This window comes from Nomascus leucogenys, chromosome 13 (genome assembly GCF_006542625.1).
Source record: "Nomascus leucogenys isolate Asia chromosome 13, Asia_NLE_v1, whole genome shotgun sequence".
In the NCBI taxonomy this organism is placed as follows: Eukaryota; Metazoa; Chordata; class Mammalia; order Primates; family Hylobatidae; genus Nomascus; species Nomascus leucogenys.
This window is the reverse complement of record NC_044393.1, coordinates 2466347-2486391: the sequence shown is the minus strand read 5'-3', so window position 1 is coordinate 2486391 and position 20045 is coordinate 2466347. Positions and strand designations below refer to the sequence as shown.

General features: G+C 50.2%; 1 protein-coding gene across 1 annotated transcript in view; it reads left to right on the top strand.

Moving 5' to 3' along the window:
* The window catches only part of CDH4 (cadherin 4), a 676470-nt gene that overhangs the window by 472749 nt on the left and 183676 nt on the right, over positions 1-20045 (top strand). The window contains exon 3 of the mRNA XM_030825780.1: positions 6214-6440. Coding sequence (XP_030681640.1) covers positions 6214-6440 — 227 coding nt within the window. The remainder of the gene's footprint in view (positions 1-6213; positions 6441-20045) is intronic.

Genomic DNA, 20045 nt, shown 5'->3' with positions numbered 1-20045 from the left:
ACTCCCCGTCCCACCTTGGGGACCCCTGGCCTGACTAGGGCCCTTGTGCGACCCCACTGCAGCCTGGAGGGCTCAGCCATCCGTGCTGTCATCACCCGGCCACTGACCACCCTGGCCTCAGCCTGTGCGGTTCCCGGCAGACCCCGGTGTTCAGTAAGTGTTTGTGGGATGGACGACCTTGACCTTGTATGACCTTGGCTGGGTGCCTTGCTCCCTGGTGCCGTGTCCACACCACTGAAGGATGTCACAGGGCATACTGGCCAGAGCATAAGGACAGCAGCCGACATCCACCCTGTGCCTGCCCTTTGCTAGGCACTGAGCAAAGGGATCAACATGCTACCTTTGTCCCCCTCCCCGAGCCTCTGCCATCACTCCCATTTCACAGAAACGAAGACTGTGCTCAGAGAGGGGCCACCATTCCTCAAGGTCACAGACAGGAGGTTGTGGTTGGTGTTTGCACTCCAAGACCTGGGTAGGTGTGCGCAGGGCTGCTGATGCACACCCGCCTTGCTGGGCACATGCATACCTGCCCCACAGTGCACCCAACGGGTGCTGGGATCCTGAGGTTCCATGCCTGTGGCTCTGGCGTGAGGACAGCAGGTGCTCCCCTCCCCACCCTCCGGGGCCCACCTCCTTGGGGCAGGTGGTGCCGGGCCTGACCCCAGGGCCCGATCCTCTGTGCCACTTCCAGCACTGGCTTTGGGGTCTGCAGCAGCCACCACCAGGGGGACAGAGGCAAGGGAGGCTCCAATTACATGTTTAAACAGTTAGATTTAATTTCTCTCCAGACCCTTTTGTCTCTTGTCAAGTTTGTTTAAAACTAATGGAAGTAATTAGCAAACCACGGAGAGATGCATGCGGCAGGTAGCGGCTGTGGGTACCGGGCACCGGGCAGTCCCGTGTCAGCCGAGGATGGAACAGGTGCCCTCCTCCCCAGGAGGGTTTCCCTCTGTGGCACCTGCACTTCTGCACAGGTGTTTTCTCCCCCAAGAAACAACTCTTTCGTCCCCCACAATTCTTTCTGGGGCCATAGCATCCCTAGGGCCCAAGGCAGCAGGCTGGTCTGCGGCTTCCCTGCAGTACCCCTGCATCCTGAGGCAGAGATAGGGGCCAGCACCCCAGCAGGACCTGAGGGGCCGTAGCCTTGGGAATTCCTTGGAGGCACCGCCTGGGGTCCAGTTCACACATCAGCTGCAGAAAGTTCCCTCAGGATGTGCAAGTCAGAAGCTCCCCATACCACACCACTGCCCCCATCCCCCGCCAGGCTTGGTATCCTCCCAGCCTTGGGAAGAACCAAGCCTGCTGGGCAAGGGTGACAGATCCCTGAAGTCAGGCGGCAAACCCCGCTCCTCCTCTCACCACCTTCACGGCAATCCTGCTCCTCCTCTCACCACCTTGACGAAGGTGTGAAACATCCCTGAGGCTCAGCTTCCTCATCTGCAAAATGGGCCAGTTCCACTTATCAGTGCTGCCTTTCCGTGCCTGGCAGCGCACCCGCCGCATGGAGGCTGCAGGGGCTGGGACAGGACATGTGATCTGCATTGGGGTCGCAGAGGCGGCTTTTCAGGGCATCGTAGGTGTTTGCTGGTACATCGAGGGAGAAATTTTCTGGGAATCCATTGGATGTTAATTCTCTGCTGAAGACTCAGAGAGAAATCGGGAGATCAAAAACAACTACATAAGAAAACCAAACTTCCAGCCGGGGTGCTGCCGCTGGTCACTCGCCTTCACGCCTGGGTGGCTGCTGGCACAGTCTCCTCTGGGGGCTGTTTCCCATGGGGAGGGAGGTGCAGGGGGTCCTGTGAAGATTCTGAGCTGAGCACAAAGCAGCACAGAAGCCCCCTTTCTGCCCTCAGCCTGATGGGAGCCCCGGAACAGCCTGGGGAGGCTTCGCCCCTACTTCACCCCAACCAGGTGCCTGATGCTGTCTGGTCCCAGGATAGCAGCCCTGGCCTCAGCACACTCACCAGTCCTGGGGGGGGACGTGGGAGGACACAGGAATCCCAGGTACGAAGCCAGGGAATGAAACAAAAATGGGTGATGTGAGGGGAGGGGTGGGGCAGGTTACAGGTTTCCGTGGGAGCCAACATCCCAGCCAGGCCTGAGCACTGGGCTGGAGTCAGCTCCACCAGAAACCGCCAGTTACAACCTTTGTGTCCAGTCTGGAGAGTCCAGAGTGCAGGGCCTGGAGGGGGCTGAGGCACCAGTTTCCTGCCTAGAGGAGGGTGAGTGACAGCAGGCTTGGAGCCCAGGCCCAGCTCAGAAGGTAAAACTGGAAGGACTGCCCACTGCCGGCCAGAGCCAAGGTTCAGGTAGACAGGCCGCTCCCGGGTGCTGCAGAGGCGAGGGCAGCACAGGACTCCAAGAGCCCACAGAAAGTTCTATAAGCAGCCAGGGGCCTCTCCAGCCGACGCTCGGGCTCAGACTCCAGCCACATTCATAGAGAGGCAAAGCAGAATCCAAAAAAGTCTGTGCCAGGCAACACGGTCAGGAGCATCCTCTCTGCACACGGGGACACTCATTGCATGCCGACACCCACACACACATGGGCACTTTTCTGTTTTCCTCCTGGAATGCATTTAACCTTGCAGAGAGAGGCAAAGACTCCAAAAATTAAAAAGGAAGCAAGAGGAAGGAAGCAGGTTGAAGAGGAAACAAAGGTGAAAAATAGAATGGAGTGTGCCGAGGTTAGTAAATGTCTCAGCATTGTTAGAAAAGCCGGCTACGGTACTGCCTCTGAGCATCCCAGTAGCCAAAGTGAAGAGGGAAACCATATTTAGGCAATTCACAAGCAAAGACAAATAGGATACGGGGAGGAGTCCCCATCCCAAGACCTCAGACATCTCTCCCTTGGGGCTGCCCTGCACACTCACTCGCCATTTCTATAGCATGGCAAAGTGTTAGTAACATTCTGAGTTGTGTTCACAGGTACCCCCATTTCACAGAGTTTCCAAAGGGAGTGTTCATACATTCAGTGCGAGTGTTCTATGAATGCCCCTGGCGTCTCAGAAGACCTGCCTTATTGCTCTTTCCTTATGAAAGAGGCCACAGCCTGGTGGGGCACAGGAGCAGGTACTGAAGTTTCTGAAGTTCCTTTCTTCTCCTGGAAAGCAGGTCCCTCCAACAACTGGGGTCTCTGAATGACCCCCCCATCTTCCGGGCCTCTCTCCAGGAGGGTGTGGGCCAGCGCCATTTGCATAACCGTGTCCTGACCTTTGTCCCTTGGGCTGCTTCCTTCTCTACCAGTGACAACTCCTGTTTTCCTCCTGCTTCTCCGTGGATGAGGACTCAGAATCACAAATGCTAGTGGGCTGAGTGTTCAGACACAGAGGTAGTGTTTTGAGCGGAACACCCAAGTTATGGTTGGACCGAAACAGGATGTTCGGACTGCATCTTGCCACAAAGCTCTAGAGCTTTCTCACGATTGACCGGGGCCATGTCAGACACAGACAGAAAAGGCATAAAGATCTAGGAAGTTGCCGGGCGCAGGGGCTCACGCCTGTAATTCCAGCACTTTGGGAGGCTGAGGCAGGCGGATCACCTGAGGTCAGGAGCTTGAGACCAGCCTGGCCAACATGGTGAAACCCCGTCTCTACTAAAAATACAAGAATCAGCCAGGCATAGTGGTGCGCGCCTGTAGTCCCAGCTACTCGGGAGGCTGAGGCAGGAGAATCACTTGAACCTGGGAGGCGGAGGTTGCAATGAGCCAAGGTGGCACCACTGCACTCCAGCCAGGGCAACAGAGCAAGACTCTGTCTCAGAAAAAAACAAACAACAACAACAACAAAAATCTAGGAAGCCGGTGTGCAGGGGCCCTGGTGCAGTCCCCTGGGCATTACTCCCCCAAGCCACCCACGGAGCTGCCTTTGAGGGTGCTGTTGTCAGTTTCATCCAGGGTCTTTCCTGCAGGGAACGCCTTTCACCTGCAAAGTCCTTGGTTCACGTGGCCAATGCCCCCGCTGTTTCCTGCCTGGCCGTTCAGACGTTGGTGGCCCATTCATTCTCAAAGTAGCTTCAATGCTTGCCTAAGATGTCACCAAAGCTATATGCCTGTACGTTTTTTTGTTTTGTTTTTTTTTGAGACAGAGTCTCGCTCTGTTGCCCAGGCTGGAGTGCAGTGGCGCGATCTCGGCTCACTGCAAGCTCTGCCTCCTGGATTCACACCATTCTCCTGCCTCAGCCTCCCGAGTAGCTGGGACTACAGGCACCCGCCACCATGCCTGGCTAATTTTTTGTATTTTTAGTAGAGACAGGGTTTCACTGTGTTAGCCAGGATGGTCTCGATCTCCTGACCTCATGATCCACCTGCCTCGGCCTCCCAAAGTGCTGGGATTACAGGCATGAGCCACCGCACCCGGCCTTCCAAAGTGCTGAGATGACAGGCGTGAGCCACCGCACCCGGCCTTCCAAAGTGCTGAGATGACAGGCGTAAGCCACCGCACCCGGCCTCCCACAGTGCTGAGATGACAGGCGTGAGCCACCGTACCCGGCCGCCTGTACTTTTTTTTAACTGCAACACTGTGTTTAATCCTGAACACAACACAAACCCTCCTGCTGCTGTCCAATTGCATTAGTTTTGTTAGGAATTTGCTTTTAGGAAACAAAGGGGCTTATTTGTGTGTTTGTGCTCATCTCTCAGCAATCACAGAGCTGTCATTTTTATCTTTGTCAGTGACAATCGGATGTCAGAAATGATTGATCCACTAAGTTGTTGCTGATTTTAATTTGTTTACCATTGGGCAAACAGTACTATAAAAGCAGTTTGGAATTTTCCTGTCACTGAAAAAAAGCGTAATGATTCCGTCCTTAGAGGGGGAACAGGTCCGGGGAGCCACAGCAGACCCTTGCCTGGGTTGCCCCCGTCCATCAGAGAGCCACCAGGGGGCCCTGGAGTCTGGAAGTTTCATTGCTCTGTTGAATCAGACAGGGTGGAAATGCCTGGTGTCATCACATTTAAAAACATTTTCACATGAAAATGTTTCACATGAAACCCACAAGTGGGAGGTGCCATTGGCTGGGAAGATATCTAAAGTGAACCACTGAGACGAGGAAACAGACACGTTATTTATTCTTTCAAGGCAGGCAACAGTAAAAGGTGAATGCGAGGGGAAAACACTTTATCTAATGTAACAGTGAGTCGCTTTTTTTTGGTTTCTCGAATAAATAGTAATTAAATCATGTAAGCCGTGACAGCAAAATTGCTTGAAAAACCAATCCTCCCACCATAATTGCTTAGATACCCACATTTTTATAAATACTAGGTAACTTTATCTGTGGCTTTTATCAGCAGAATGTGACACGGGCTGTGGGTGCGTCGTAATTTACCACGGCTGTAGGTGACAGTTGCAAAAGCACACATCTAAAAAATGCAGTAATGTGTCCGGATGAATCTGCGCCTCTGGAGGTGTCTTTTTCTGCAGCAGAATTAGAGATGGCCACGGTGCTGGAGCCGTGAAGGGAGGTTGGCATCCTGGTGCCTAGTAGTTAATGTTTTGGAAGCGAAGCAGTGCGCAGCACCCAGCAGTATCAATAGACTGTCTGCCTTCAACTCTGTTTCTAGTTCACCAAGAAAGCACTTGGTGGGGCCAGGGTCTGCCCTGGCCACATCTGCCCAGCCCACCCCAAGGCCATTTGCAGGCATCAGGTCTGGCTTAGTAATAAAAAGGACCAGAAACACAGCAAAGCCGAGTTCTGCTGCCAGAATCCACCTGCCGTGGGGGAATGGTCCCCAGATGCCAGCTCTCTCTTGTTCATTCCTTGTACTTAGCCTTCTTGGGGCGGAAAAACAGGTCCATTAGGGGCTTCACAGTCTCTGCTGGCAGGAAGAAGATTTGCATAGGCAAGAGTGGGGGGAACTGAGGGAATAATTTTGAGGTGGAGAATACCCACCGTGCTGCTCACAGACTCCAGTTGAATTCGGAGATAATAGCGGCAAGGGAGAAATGCATTTGCAGAAGGGAGTGCAGCTGTGTTGCAGACAGAATGGAAGCTTGGCGTTGCTTTTTTTTCCCCCTCCTCTTTTAAAGGCCTCTGGCTAATTCTCTAGGGGTTGAGATAAAACACACCACCTTCTCAGGAGGTGGAGAAATCAGTGCAAACCTCATGCCCCTGATACCCACTGGGGGCCTGTAGGGCATCCTGCGTGGTTGCTGCCATTGTCACCACCCTTCTGCTGGCCAAGCCAATCCTGACTGTCTCCCCCTCCTCTTGCAGTCAAGTTCAGCAGCTGTGTGGGGACCAAGGGGACACAATATGAGACCAACAGCCTGGACTTCAAAGTTGGGGCAGACGGGACAGTCTTCGCCACCCGGGAGCTGCAGGTCCCCTCCGAGCAGGTGGCGTTCACGGTGACCGCATGGGACAGCCAGACAGCAGAGAAATGGGACGCCGTGGTGCGGCTGCTGGTGGCCCAGACCTCGTCCCCGCACTCTGGACACAAGGTAAGGTGTGACCGCCTGGGTCTGCGCTGGAGTTTAGATGACCTAATTCCTCCTGCAGGCCCTGGGCAGAGCCTCCGCCAGGGCTCCCACAGGACAGGCAGTCACCTCCTCCTCGGGCTGTGCCGCTCAGGCCGTTGCCAACCGAGCACCCCTGCCCTCTGCACCGACCTGAGGCAGGGCCGTCACTGCGGAAAGGCCCCTGGGCAGGCGCACAGGCCCCACACTCAGGTTCAGACACTATGCCGCGGTCTTGTCGCTCTTCATATGTTTTTGAACAAGGGGCCCCACATTTTCATTTCAAACTGGGCACTGCAAATTCTGGAATCTCTCCTGCCTCCCGAAGTTTGTAGTCCACCAGGCCCAGGGCGTTCTGAAGCCTGGAGGGAGGAGAAGCAAGCGGAGAACGTGTGGTTGGAAAGGAGCCAGCCAGAGAGCAGGAGCGGGCGGGGGGCGATGGAGAGAATAAGAGAGAGGAAGACAGGTGAAGGGAGACAGGAAAGGAGAGGGAGGAGAGGGAGAGAGAGGATGGGGAGAAAGAAGAGAGGTGGAGAGAGACAGGAAAGGAGAGGAGGGGAGGGAGAGAGAGGGATGGGGAGAAAGAGAGAAGAGAGGTGGAGAGAGACAGGAAAGGAGAGGAAGGGAGAGGAGAGGGAGAGAGAGGAGGGACAGAGGTGGAGGGAGAGAGAGAAGGAAAGGGAGGGAGAGGGAGAGAGAGAGAGAGAGAGACAGTCAGCTTCACACAGACATAAACGTCTGCTGTTCAGGATCCCAGCTGCCCTCTGACTCTGCCTCCTTCTAACCCGGCTGCCTGGCTCACCCGGGTGACAGGGAGGGGCGCCTTCACCATCCCCTGTCCTGAGAGCTCCCTTTCATCCCAGCATATTCCAGCAATCCAGCACCAGGCTCCTGAACAACCTGTGTTCATCCCCAGTTCTAGCTGTCAGGTTCCCCGTGCCTGATGGGGAAGTGGCCAGGTCCCGTTCGCCTTGAGTGTCCTGGCATTGGTTGCAGCCACTGCACCAGCCTTAAGGTGTGGAGGCTGCTGAAGAAGCTGCAACCAGGCGGCCTGCGGGAGGGCACTAAGGAAGGCCAGCCTGCAGGTCCAGCTGCTGCAGCTGCCTTCCTAAGGGGCCCCAGTGGTGGAAAGAATGTGTGCCAACTTCTCCAGATCCCTCCAGTTAACATGAGGCCTCTATGGGGTCATTTGAGGTACAGCGAGCAAAGGAAATCACCACACAAGGCGGCGGCCACTAGCAATCATGGGCACTCCCTCAGAAAAGGGCCCTCGGGAAGTAAAGTGTTAAGCAGAGGCAAGCAGATTCCTTTCTGTGCGTTTCCCAGAACCTCATGACTCATATGCTGTGTAAGCCTCTGAGTGGGACCCAGTCTGCAAGTTTCCCCAAACTGTCTGACCAAGGAACCCTTCTCCATGGACAGCTTGCAAGACAGGTGTGCCAAGGAACCCACTTTGGGAAGGGAGGAAACTGTGTCTTCTTCTGACTTGTTTCTTAGATGGAAGTGGAGGTGGTTGAGGTTAGAAAAGAGAAAGTGTGACTCAGGTGGACAGTCTTCACTGCATGATGAGCTGACCCCACGGGGGAAGGAGGTCTTGAGCATCCTCCTGAGTATGTTAAACCAGGCAGCAGAGCGTGCCTCTAACGGCAGTGGCCCCCAAATCATGAGCCCCACCTCTGAGTCCTGAAGAGTCTAGGATGGTGTATGTCATTTTCCTTCTTTCCTCAGTGATTATTACAAGTCACGCCCAGGTGAGCAAGGCAGGCCCTTGGACAGCCTGGGGACCCTGTCCCATGGGGGTCCCTTCCCTCCAGAGCTGTGCCGGGACACTGACAGGCAGGGACTTTCATCCCCATCATGCCTGTGACGTCCAAGCTGTCCCCAAGTCCCCGATTGTGAGCCGAGAGCAGAGCCCCTGAGAGCCTGTCGAAGGCCTCTGATAAAGGCTCTAATTGAAAATATAATGACACCTTTTCTTGGGCATGTTAATGAAGCGATTTCAGATTTAATCCCCTGATCCTCTGCAGATGGGGCAGGCCCAGCTGTGGTTGCTGCTAGACAGTCCCCGTGGGAATGCGCCTCGACCCACGCCAGGCTGGCGCAGGAAGCACCCAACCAGCGGAGCAGGGGACACTGAATTCATGTCCCAGGCTCAGCGCACCCCGGGGAGCCCAGATGTTAAACCAGACAGCAGAGTGCGCCTCTAACAGCAGTGGCCCCCAAATCGTGAGCCCCACCTGTGAGTCCGGCGTAGTCGTTTTCATTCTTTCCTGAGTGATTATTACAAGCCACGCCCTGGTGAACAAGGCAAGCCCTTGGGCAGCCTGGGGACCCTGTCCCATGGGGGCTGTGGGGTCACTGTGGGGCACAGCCCTGAGTCCATGAGACATGACTGTTGCAGGGCGCAGTGGGCAGTCTCCGCAGCCCAGGAGACCCGGTCCTCCAGCGCTTTTGTTACCAATGGTTCCTCTTCTGACTTTCTAGCACCCACTCAGACCTTGCCCCAGGTGGTGTAGGCTCGTCTAACCCTCTCCACATCCCTGGGAGTGGATGCTGTTACATCACGGATGAGGGTGCTGAGCATGTGACCACAGCCTTGTGCTGCATGGGAGAACTGATGTGTGGGGAAGGAGTAGAAAAGGACTTTGCAGGTATGGCAGAGCCCGGCGTGGCGCAAGAGCAGCCACCCAGGGTGTGGGTGCATGGCAAGGCTTCTGCGACTGGCTGGGTGTTTTGGGAGAATTCACCCAACTTTGAGATGAACTGCTCTGGAGAATGGGAGAGTAATGCTACCCACGTCCCAGCCAAAGGGTGCTGGTATTTCATGAGGTTATGGAGGTCAGGAGGTGGAAAATAGCAGCACATATGGCTGTCATTGCCTGGTTCCAGGCTTCACAGTCCTGTGCTTATCACAGCTGCTGGGCCTCGCTAGGCGGCATGGGGGCAGGAGGAGGCAGGCAGGGAGTGGGGATCACTGTGGGACGCTGGGCCAGCTGGTTGAAGCGCCCTTACAGAGCGTGATGCCAGCCTCTATAGATGATCAAGGTGACACCGGATTGCTGGTGTCCTGGCCGCCTGCCAGAAGCAACTGTGCATCTTCCACAGTGTGAACTGTCACCCAGGCCTTGAGCTGTGCCCATCTCCTTTCATATTCAACGTCCAGCACTCAGCCTCATGACTGGGCACATGAGGAGGGACAAGACATAGAAAGAACAATCGAAAGAAGTGGCAGGTAAGGACCCACAGGGGCCGGGCACGGTGGCTCACACCTGTAATCCCAGCACTTTGGGAGGCCGAGGTGGGCGGATCATGAGGTTAGGAGATCGAGACCATTCTGGCTAACACGGTGAAACCCCGTCTCTACTAAAAATACAAAAAAAAAATAAAATTAGCCAGGTGTGGTGGCAGGTGCCTGTAGTCCTAGCTACTCGAGAGGCTGAGGCAGGAGAATGGCGTGAACCCAGGAGGCGGAGCTTGCAGTGAGCTGAGTGAGTCACTGCACTCCAGCGTGGACGACAGAGCGAGACTCCATCTCAAAAAAAAAAAAAAAAAAAAAAAGACCCACAGAGGCTCCAGAGCATGGGGTGATCAGACAGATTTTACAGTAACTACTTACTATCTTTTTTTTTTTTTTTTTTGAGACGGAGTCTCGCTCTCTCACCCAGGCTGGAGTGCAGTGGCGCAATCTCGGCTCACTGCAAGCTCCGCCTCCTGGGTTCACGCCATTCTCCTGCCTCAGCCTCTCTAAGTAGCTGGGACTACAGGCGCCCGCCACCACGCCCGGCTAATTTTGTGTATTTTTAGTAGAGACGGGGTTTCACCGTGGTCTCGATCTCCTGACCTCGTGATCCGCCCGCCTCGGCCTCCCAAAGTGCTGGGATTACAAGCGTGAGCCACCGCGCCCGGCCTACTTAGGGACTATCTTTAAGCAAATTAAATAGAAGACTTTGAGAGATAATTAGAAGGTAGTATAAAACAGAATTATTAATCGTTGGGCAGTTTGGAACGAAAAACTAAACCAAACAAAATGAAGAGCTCAATGGGTAGATATATCTGCAGATTTGACATAGCTGAAGAAAGAATGAGGCAAAAAATATCAAAAACATTCGTGCTCTAAAGCGTGAAGAGATACACGAAGGACAATACAGAAGCAAGCATAAGAGATACTGTAGAAGTAGTAAGAAGGTCTAACGTGTATTTGCAGTATGAGAGGGAGAGGGAAAATGGAGCAGAAGTAATATTTGAAAATATAGTGGCAGAAAATTTTCCAAAACTGATAACATTCATCTAGGCATGGATTCAAGAAGCCCTATGAACTCTATGCAGGAGAAATATTTTAAAAAAACAGTACCTGGATGCTTTACAGTAAAATAGTTAGAACATGAAGACAAAGAGGAAATCTCAAAAGCAAACAGGAAAGGCAGAGTTCCTTTGAGGGAGCAACGACTAGGAGGCTGACTTCTCAGCAGGAGCTGGGGGGTTGTGGGGGGGTTAGAAGACCATTCCATTCCATGCCATTGAATGATTTCTTTTTTTTTTCTTTTTTTTTTTTTTCTTTTGAGACAGAGTGTTGCTCTCTCGCCCAGGCTGCAGTGCAGTGGTGCGATCTCAGCTCACTGCAACCTCCACCTCCCAGGTTTAAGTGATTCTCCTGCCTCAGCCTCCTGAGTAGCTGGGATCACAGGCATGTGCCACCATGACCAGCTAATTTTTGTATTTTTAGTAGAGACGGGGTTTCACCATGTTGGCCAGGCTGGTCTCGATCTCTTGATCTCATGATCCACCTGCCTCGGCCTCCCAAGGAATGGTATCTTAAAAGTGCTAAAAGAAAATAGAATTCTATCATCCAGTAAAACTGTCTTCCAAGAAGTAAAGTTGAATGAAGAGAAACTGAAAGAATCTGTCCCAAATGTTCTTCAAACAAAAATAAAACAAGTTGAGGTGAACACTCAGAAATGGAGGAAAGAATGAAGAGCCGGGAAAAGGCCAAGTAGACAGAAAAATACAAATGAATCACAGCAGTGTAATGTTTCATGGGTGTAAATAGAGAACTCGAATTTACAGCAAAAACTGCATAAATTTTGAGAAGGGATAAATGGAATCAAAGAGATAGAAGTTGTTTGCATTTTTCTCAAAAATGATGGAAATAACAAATTAATATTACTCCTGAATAAGACAAAAACGTGTTATAAAGTCTTTAGAAAATCACTAAAAGAGTAATAAAAGTCTATAAGTAGTAACATAATGAAAGGAAAAAAATAGAATAATAAAAATTATCAAGCCAAAAAATGCAAAAAAAGAGAAATGAAAACAGAATAGATGAGCTACACATTTCTCTTTAAGTGAGATGGCAGATTTGCAAATATATTTGTAATTATAACAAATGAAAATCTATTTTGTTGTAATTTTTAAAAAGTTGATGGATAAAGATAAATCCAACTATATGCAGTTTATAAAAGATACATCTAAAAGGTGTAAGGCTAAAGGTTAGCAGTAAAATCCTAGAGAAATAAATACCATGCAAGTACCAATCAAAGGAAGCTAGTGGACTCTGTTAATATCAGATGAATAGAATCCGAGGAAAAAGCATTCTATTCAAGGAGGAACACTTCAAAATGATAAATAATTCCCCAAGAAGATACAGGAATCGTAAATCTGTGTGCACTTAATAATATGACTTCAAAATATTTATGCCAAAAATGATAGAAATAAAAGGAGAAGTAACTATGCAATCAGTGGTCAATTTTAACAAAATTTCTTAGCAAATAATAGAACAAGCAGAAAATATCAGTAAGGAAATAGATTAGAATCACACAATTAACAGGTCTGGCTTTACTGAGACATATAAAAGCACAGAAACCAACCACCACTAAATACACATGATTTTTAAGTATAGACAGAACATTTACAAATATTAACCAAGCAAGTCCCAACATACTTCATAGCCTTCAAGCAATTCTCAACATACTTCAAAGGTTTAAAATCAAAACATAGTTTGTTTTCTTAACTCAGAGCAAGTAGGCTAGAAATCAATAACAAAGAACATAACTGGAAAATCCCCGTAGATTTGGAAGTTAAGTAAAAGCCTTCTCATTAACCCTTGGGCAGAAAAAAAAAATCACATGGAAATTAGTGAATATTTTGAACAGAGTAATAAAACTACTGGGATGTAGCTAAAGTCATGCCCAGATGGAAATGTTTAGCCTTAAATGCATATATTACAAGATAAAGAAGGCAGAAAATTGGCTGGGCGTGGTGGCTTATGCCTGTAATCCCAGTGCTTTGGGAGGCCAAGGCAGGTGGATCACCTGAGGTCAGGAGCTTGAGCCCAGCCCAGCCAACATGGCAAAACCCCGTCTCTACTAAACATGCAAAAATTAGCCAGGCGTGGCGGCACGCCCCTGTAATCCCAGCTGCTCGGGAGGCTGAGGCAAGAGAATTGCTTGAACCCAGGGGGCAGAGGTTGCAGTGAGCTGAGATTGCACCACCGCACTCTAGCCTGGGCAACAAAGCGAGACCCTATCAAAAAAAAAAAAGGGCAGAAAATCAACAATCCAGGCATTTATCTCAAGAAACTATAAAAATAACAGAAAATGAGACCCAAAGTCTAAAGAAAGAAATTGTTAAAACAGGAGGAGAAAACAATGAAACAGAAAACAATAGAAATAACAAAATTGGTCCTTTAAACTACGAGGCTGATCAGACTGAGCAAAAAAAAAAAAAAAGTATAAACTGCAACTAATCCTTACCAGGAATGAAAAGATGACATTGTGACTAATCTCATGGACGTCAGAAAGATCATTTGGGGATATTATGTACAATTTATACCAATACACTTAAAAATACATGAAAAGGATAATAGTGTAGAAATATACACCTTACCAAACTAACATAAGAAAAAATCCTGCACTGTTTTATTGTTACAAACAAAACTAAAATCCTTATCACAAAGAACTGTCCACACCTGTTGGCTCCACTAGTAAGTTCTACCCAAGCTGTCAGGGAAAATTAAAACAAATCTTACACAAACCTATCCAAAGATTACAACAAGAGGAATTGCTCTCTCAAAGTTTTGTCTTCCCAAATCCTTATAGGGAAGATACGCACACTGGAGGTACAAGCCAATGCAGTAAGGCAAGAAAAAGAAATTAGAATAAAGGAAACTGACATTATTTGTAGCTTTATATGATTATGAATGTTAGAAAATGTAATCTGTCCTAAAAGAACCTGTCCTAAGTTATTGGGACTCATGAGTAAGGTTAGTAAGGGTGCTGGACATAATAGTTGTACTTCTATGTACCAGGAATAAATCATTAGAAAATAAAATCTGAACTAGATCCCAATTACAATAGCATTAAAAATGATCATATAACTGGGAATAAATCTAACAAAAATGTGCAAGACTTCTTACATTTTGTTGAGAAAAATTAAAGACCTATAAAAATGGAGGGATATGCTGAGTTCATAACTTGGAAGGCTTATGTTAGAATATTGATTCTACCCAGAGTTGCCATAGAGTCAACACGACCTCAATAAAAATTCCAGCAGATTTTTTGTTTGCTCGTTTTGGGAAGAGTAAAGGGCAGACTTAAAATTTTTTAATGGAAATGGAAAGGGCGAAGGTAGCCTAGAACAAGAAAAAGATGGGAGGACATATCCTTCCAGACATGTTGTTGGGGCTGTCCTGTGTGCTACAGGATAGTAAGCCAGACTCCTGGCCTCTGCCCACTAAATGCCAGGTAAAGCCCCATAACCTCCATATGCAACCAAAGCTCTTTCCAGCCACTGCCAAATGTTCCCTGGGAGGCAAAACTGCCCCCTTTTGAGAACCACTGAACTACAGCCATTAAAATGGTGTCATTTTGGAGCAAAGATGATTGGATAGACACTTGGAACAAAAAGAATGAGCCCGGAAAAAGGCATGTAATGTCTTTAAAAATCAGCTTCATGGACGTATAACTTTCATACTACAAAATCCACCCAGTTCGTCTTTACAATCTGATGAGCTTTGTCAAATGCCCAGGGTGCGGAGGCTTGATTTTTTATTATAAGAGCAGTGCTGTAGAGCAGGTGCCAGCATGCTGTAGCCCACAGGCGATTTATGGCCAGCAAGCTAAGACTGGTTTTTACATTTTTAAATGGTTCCATTTTAAAGGGTTATGTAAGTACCTATACAATGTCCTCAATTTTGCCCCTTAGCCTGAGATTCCTAAAATATTTACCATCTGGCCATTTGGGGGAAAGTTTGCCCATTTCTACAGAAACAACAGAGGAAAGACTGTCTTTTCAAGAAATGATGCTGGGCCAGTGGGGCATCTTTAAGAAAAAAGTAAAATGTCCCCTACCTCACACCACAACCAAAATCCATTTGAGGTGGACTGAAAACCTAAACAGGAAAGGCAAAGCAATGCAGCTGGGAGTGATGTGACCCCAGGGTGTGGAAAGCTTCCTCGCACATGGCACGTGAAGCATGAAACATGGGAAAGAATGATCAATGGACTTTATTAAAAATAAGAACTTCTGCCAGGTGCAGTGGCTTATGCCTGTAATCCCAGCACTTTGGGAGGCCAATGTGGGCAGATCATCCAAGGTCAGGAGTTCGAGACCAGCCTGGCCAACATGGTGAAACCCTGTCTCCACTAAAAATACAAAAGTTAGCCAGGCATGGTGATGCACACCTGTAATCCCAGCTACTAGGGAGTCTCAAACAGGAGAATCACTTGAGCCCGAGAGGTGGAGGTTGCAGTGAGCTGAGATCATGCCACTGCACTCCAGCCTGGGCAACAGAGCAAAAGACTGTCAAAAAAAACAACTTCTGATCATCAAAACATATATCTTAAAAATGAGATAATAAGGCAGAGCCTGGGAAAGGACATTTGCAGCACTCGGTTACAGACCAAGGACTCACACCCGGAACATGCAGATAACCTCAGATCACTACCTACAGAGAGACAGAAGATGGGTAAGAGGCTTAAACAGGCTGATCGCCAGAGAGCAGTACATCATGGTGGATAAACATAAGACAGAGGTTGGGCATGGTGGCTTACCCCTGTAATCCCATCACTTTGGGAGGCTGAGGCAAGAGGATCACTTGAGGTCAGGAGTTCAAGACCAGCCTGCCCAACATGGTGAAACCCCATCTCTCCTAAAAATACAAAAATTAGCCAGCTATGGTGGCAGGCGCCTGTAGTCCCAGCTACTGGGGAGGCTAAGGCAAGAGAATCACTTGAACCAGGGAAGCAGAGGTTGCAGTAAGCCAAGATCATGGCACTGCACTCCAGCCTAAGTGACAGAGCAAGACTCTGTCTCAAAAAAATTAATAAATAAGACTGGCTCAACCTCAGCAGGGCAATCAGAATGGCGAAAACTGGGAAGATTTGTACTACCAAGTATTGGTGAGAATCTGGAGCAAGTGAAATTTTCAAACACTGTTTTTCACTTGTTTGTTTTTATTTTGAGACAGGATCTCACTCTGTTGCCCAAGCTGGAGGGCAGTGGCACCCTCTTAGTTTACTGCAGCCTCAAACTCCTGGGCACAAACAATCCTCCTACCTCAACCTCTGAGTAGCTGGGACCACAGGCATGCATCATCACACCTGGTTGGTTGGTTGGTTGGTTGGTTGGTTGTTAACTTTTTGTAGAGACGGTCTCGCCATGTTGCCCAGGTTGGTCTCAAACTCCCGGGCTCAAGCAGTCCTCCCACCTTGGCCTCCCAAAGTGCTGGGATTACAGGTGTGAGCCATGCTGCCTGGCCTTTTCATATACTCTTGATGGGAGTGTACAATGGTACAAACACTTTAGACAGCAATTCAGAATTACTATTAAAGTCAAATATACATATGCCTCGTTTTTGGTGTATGCCCCATAGCAGTATAGGCAGGTAATACCAAGAACTCTGTATAGGACATTGAGAGAAGCCTTACACATAATCACCAAAAGCTGGAAACAACACACATGCCCTCACCATTGCAATGAGTCAATAAATTGCGGTGGGCTCCTAAAGTGGACTATTATACAGCAGTAAAAGTGAACAAACTGCAGCTAGAAGCCACAAAGCCAGCGAATCTCACAAACAGACCAAAGAAGGAGCGCAGGCAGGTGCCAGGTAGCAGGAGCACGTGTCAGCCGAGTGACTGCACTCCCGTGAAGTCCAAATGCGGGTGGCACTGAGGTGCAGGGTTACAGTTGGTTGAGGGTTCCCTTCAGGGGGCAGCAGGAAGCCATTCTGGGGGACACCAAAGGGTGGGAGTCTTGTGGCGAGACAGGTGCTCATTCTGCCATCATTTATTTAGCTGGTGTTCTGTACGCTCTTGTGCTTATAGTCTATTACTCACAATTTAATTTTTTTAAAACAAATGCATGCAGAGGGCTACCTGACTGTGTTTAGAGAAGGTGGGAGTTCTGATGGGGGCACGTGGTGAGCAAGAGTTCTGCTGGCAGAAGGTTCTGGAGAAACAAATGGCCTCCTTCAAAGCATCAGTTTACAGAATGCTAGGAGTCCCAGGGCAGTGTTTATTGAGAGGAGCCTGGAAGCAAATTCTGCCGGGGCAGACGCATGGGGACCCCTAATTTCCTGGTTCTGTAAATTTCATTTCTCTTATGTCGAGGTTTCTTCAAGTGCAGCCTCCTCCGTCCATTATTTTAGTGACTCTGTGGAGTTGGGTAAAACTGACAGCTTTACAGTTAGATGAACCATAAAAATTTGGCAACTTTTCTCCTTCTTTTGTCGCCCTCTCTTAGCAACTATTTAAAAGCAGCCTTTCTGTGGGCAATGCAGGCAGTGCTGGAATCTGGAAGAACTGTTTTTTTGGTGCAGTCTTGCAGGAAAGCTGATAGCAATTCAATTAGGAAATGCAAATGAGGTCACATATTTCCCACCGGAGTGCTGAGTCACCCCTGAGGAATCAGAGCAATATTCTGGCCTCACAGGAAACACTCGAGACCAAGTTCTCACCCAGTTGTCATCTGACTAGCTGCTGCAGCACTGAAAAGTGGCAATAGGACCTGTGGGTATCATTTGCAAAAAAGAAACTGTTGTTTATGAAACTCATATCGTGTCTTCTAGCACACGTCAGCGTTTATGAGGATAAACTCGGCCGAGCAATGTCCCATGGTCAGGCGGACCCAGGCGCTGACCTGTGGCCTTTCCTGGGTGCTTCTGTCACCCTAGGTCCTTTGGGCTGAACTATGCCCCCTAAAATTCAGATATTGAAATCCTAACCTCAGAACATGACTTAACTTGGAAATAGGGGGTTTGCTGATGTAATTAGTGAAAAAGGTGATTAGGGTGGGCCCTGATGCAATAGGACGGTGTCCTTATAGAAGGGGAAATTTGGGCACAGACAGGCACAGGGAGAAGTCCTGTGAAGACGAGGCAGAGAGCTGGGGGATGCCTTCAAAAGCCAAGGATCAGGGAAGATTGTGGTGCCACCAGGAGCCAGGAGAGACGCCCAGAGCAGATTCTCCTGCACAGCCTCCCAGGGACCAGCACTATGACATCTTGATTTTGGACTTCTGGCCTCCAGAGCCGTAAGGGAATAAATCTCTGTCTCAGCCCGCTGGCTTGTGGGCCAGAGTCTTTCAGCCAAGGTGGAGACTCAGGTGGCAGAGTGCAGACAGACCCCAAGGCATCCCCGAAGGCAGGGAGGAGGGTCCCCAGCCAGGGGTCCCGCCCAGGGCTCCAAACACCCCTGAATCCTCTTGATGCATCCACTCTTCCCTCCAGGGCTGGTGAGGACAAGTCCCCACCCACAGCAGCCCCCAGGTTCCTCTGCTGCTGCCCAGGCCCTTCCACTGCCCCCGCTGTCCCCCTGCCCACTGCAGGCTCCACAGGGCTTGGGGTGTCCCTGGGGAGAGGAGGGATGAGGAACAGGTGCCATTCAAAGGGCAGCAGCACACAACAGGTGCAGGCACACTGCCCGGAACACCACACACACGGTGCACGGCACACACACACCACCACACACACACCACACATACATGCTCCACACACCACACACACACACCACACACACCACACACACACACACTACACACACCACACACACAGTGCACACCACACACACAATGCACACCACACACCACACACATGCCCCACACACACCACACACAGAGTACGCGCCTGTATTAGTCCGTTTCATACTACTGATAAAGACACATTTGAGGCTGGGAAGAAAAAGGTTTACTTGGACTTACAGTTCCACATGGCTGGGAGGCCTCAGAATCATGGCAGGAAGCAAAAGGCATTTCTTACATTACAGCAGCAAGAGAAAATGTGGAAGAAGCGAAATGGAAACTCTGGATAAACCCGTCAGATCTCGTGAGACTTATTCACGATCACGAGAATAGCACAGGAAAGTCTGGCCCCCAGGATTCAGTTACCTCCCCCTGGGTTCCTCCCACAACACGTGAGAATTCTGGGATATACAATGTAAGATGAGATTTGGGTGGGGACACAGCCAAACCATATCAACACCACACACACCACACGCCCCACACGCCCCACACACACACCACACACCACACACGCCCCACACACACCACACAGTACACACCGCACACACACTGCCTTGTAACACCACACAGTGCATGCCACACACACACACACGTGCCCCATACACACCACACACACCATATACACAGTGCACGCTGCACACACCCACACGTGCCCCACATGCCCCACATACCATATACACCCCACACAGTCCATTTCATACCACACACATGAATCGCATGCACACACCACACACACTCCACACATATACACACCACACATACACACGGCACACACCACACACACACACCACACATCTACACGTACACACACTCCGCCCAGTCCACACGTGCAGCTACATGAAACACATGCACAGGTGTTGCACACTCACACTGATCCCTAACTCAGTCTGAAAAAGAGATCTGTGTATGGTCAGTAGCAAAGGACCCAGCATGTCACAGGGTTGATTGCGGCCACCCAACTGCGTCACCCCAGGCTCACTTGGGGTGCTCACCACGCCCAGCCCGTGCCCCCGTGCTCACGTTCCCACAGCAGGGCAGGCTGCGCCCCTGTGTCCTTTGGGCCGAGCTCTCATGCCTTCTCCTCTGCACATTCTGATGAATCACGGATGGCCTAGGAGCACGTGGAGGAGATATGGGCTTCGTCAGCGTGAACGCACCGCCCGGGCTGTGGTGCGAGAGCTCAGAGCAGGATGTCTGCAGTCTGCATGGCGGGCCTGCACCTGAGCTCCTCTCAACTCTGGCCAGGGGCTCGGCTTCTCCTTGCCTCCGATCTGCATTTGTATGCTGGGGGCTGTGGGGCTGTCACAGACTGAGAGGGGTTGCTGAGCTGTGGAGGTGGGGCCCACAGGCAGTTGTTAGCAAATGTCAGGTGTGTCACTATAGAGCAGGTGCAAAGGCTGGAGGAGGGAACCCAGGAGAGCCTAGGCCAGGGTGAACTCTCTCCTGCACAGGCCTGTCTCCCACTACTCACGTGGTCCACATCGCCTATCCCCCAGGCCCGTCCCCCCATCCCCCTGCCCCATCACCCCATCCTCTGGACCCTCCCTCATCCCTGGGTCCCTCCCCCATCCCCTG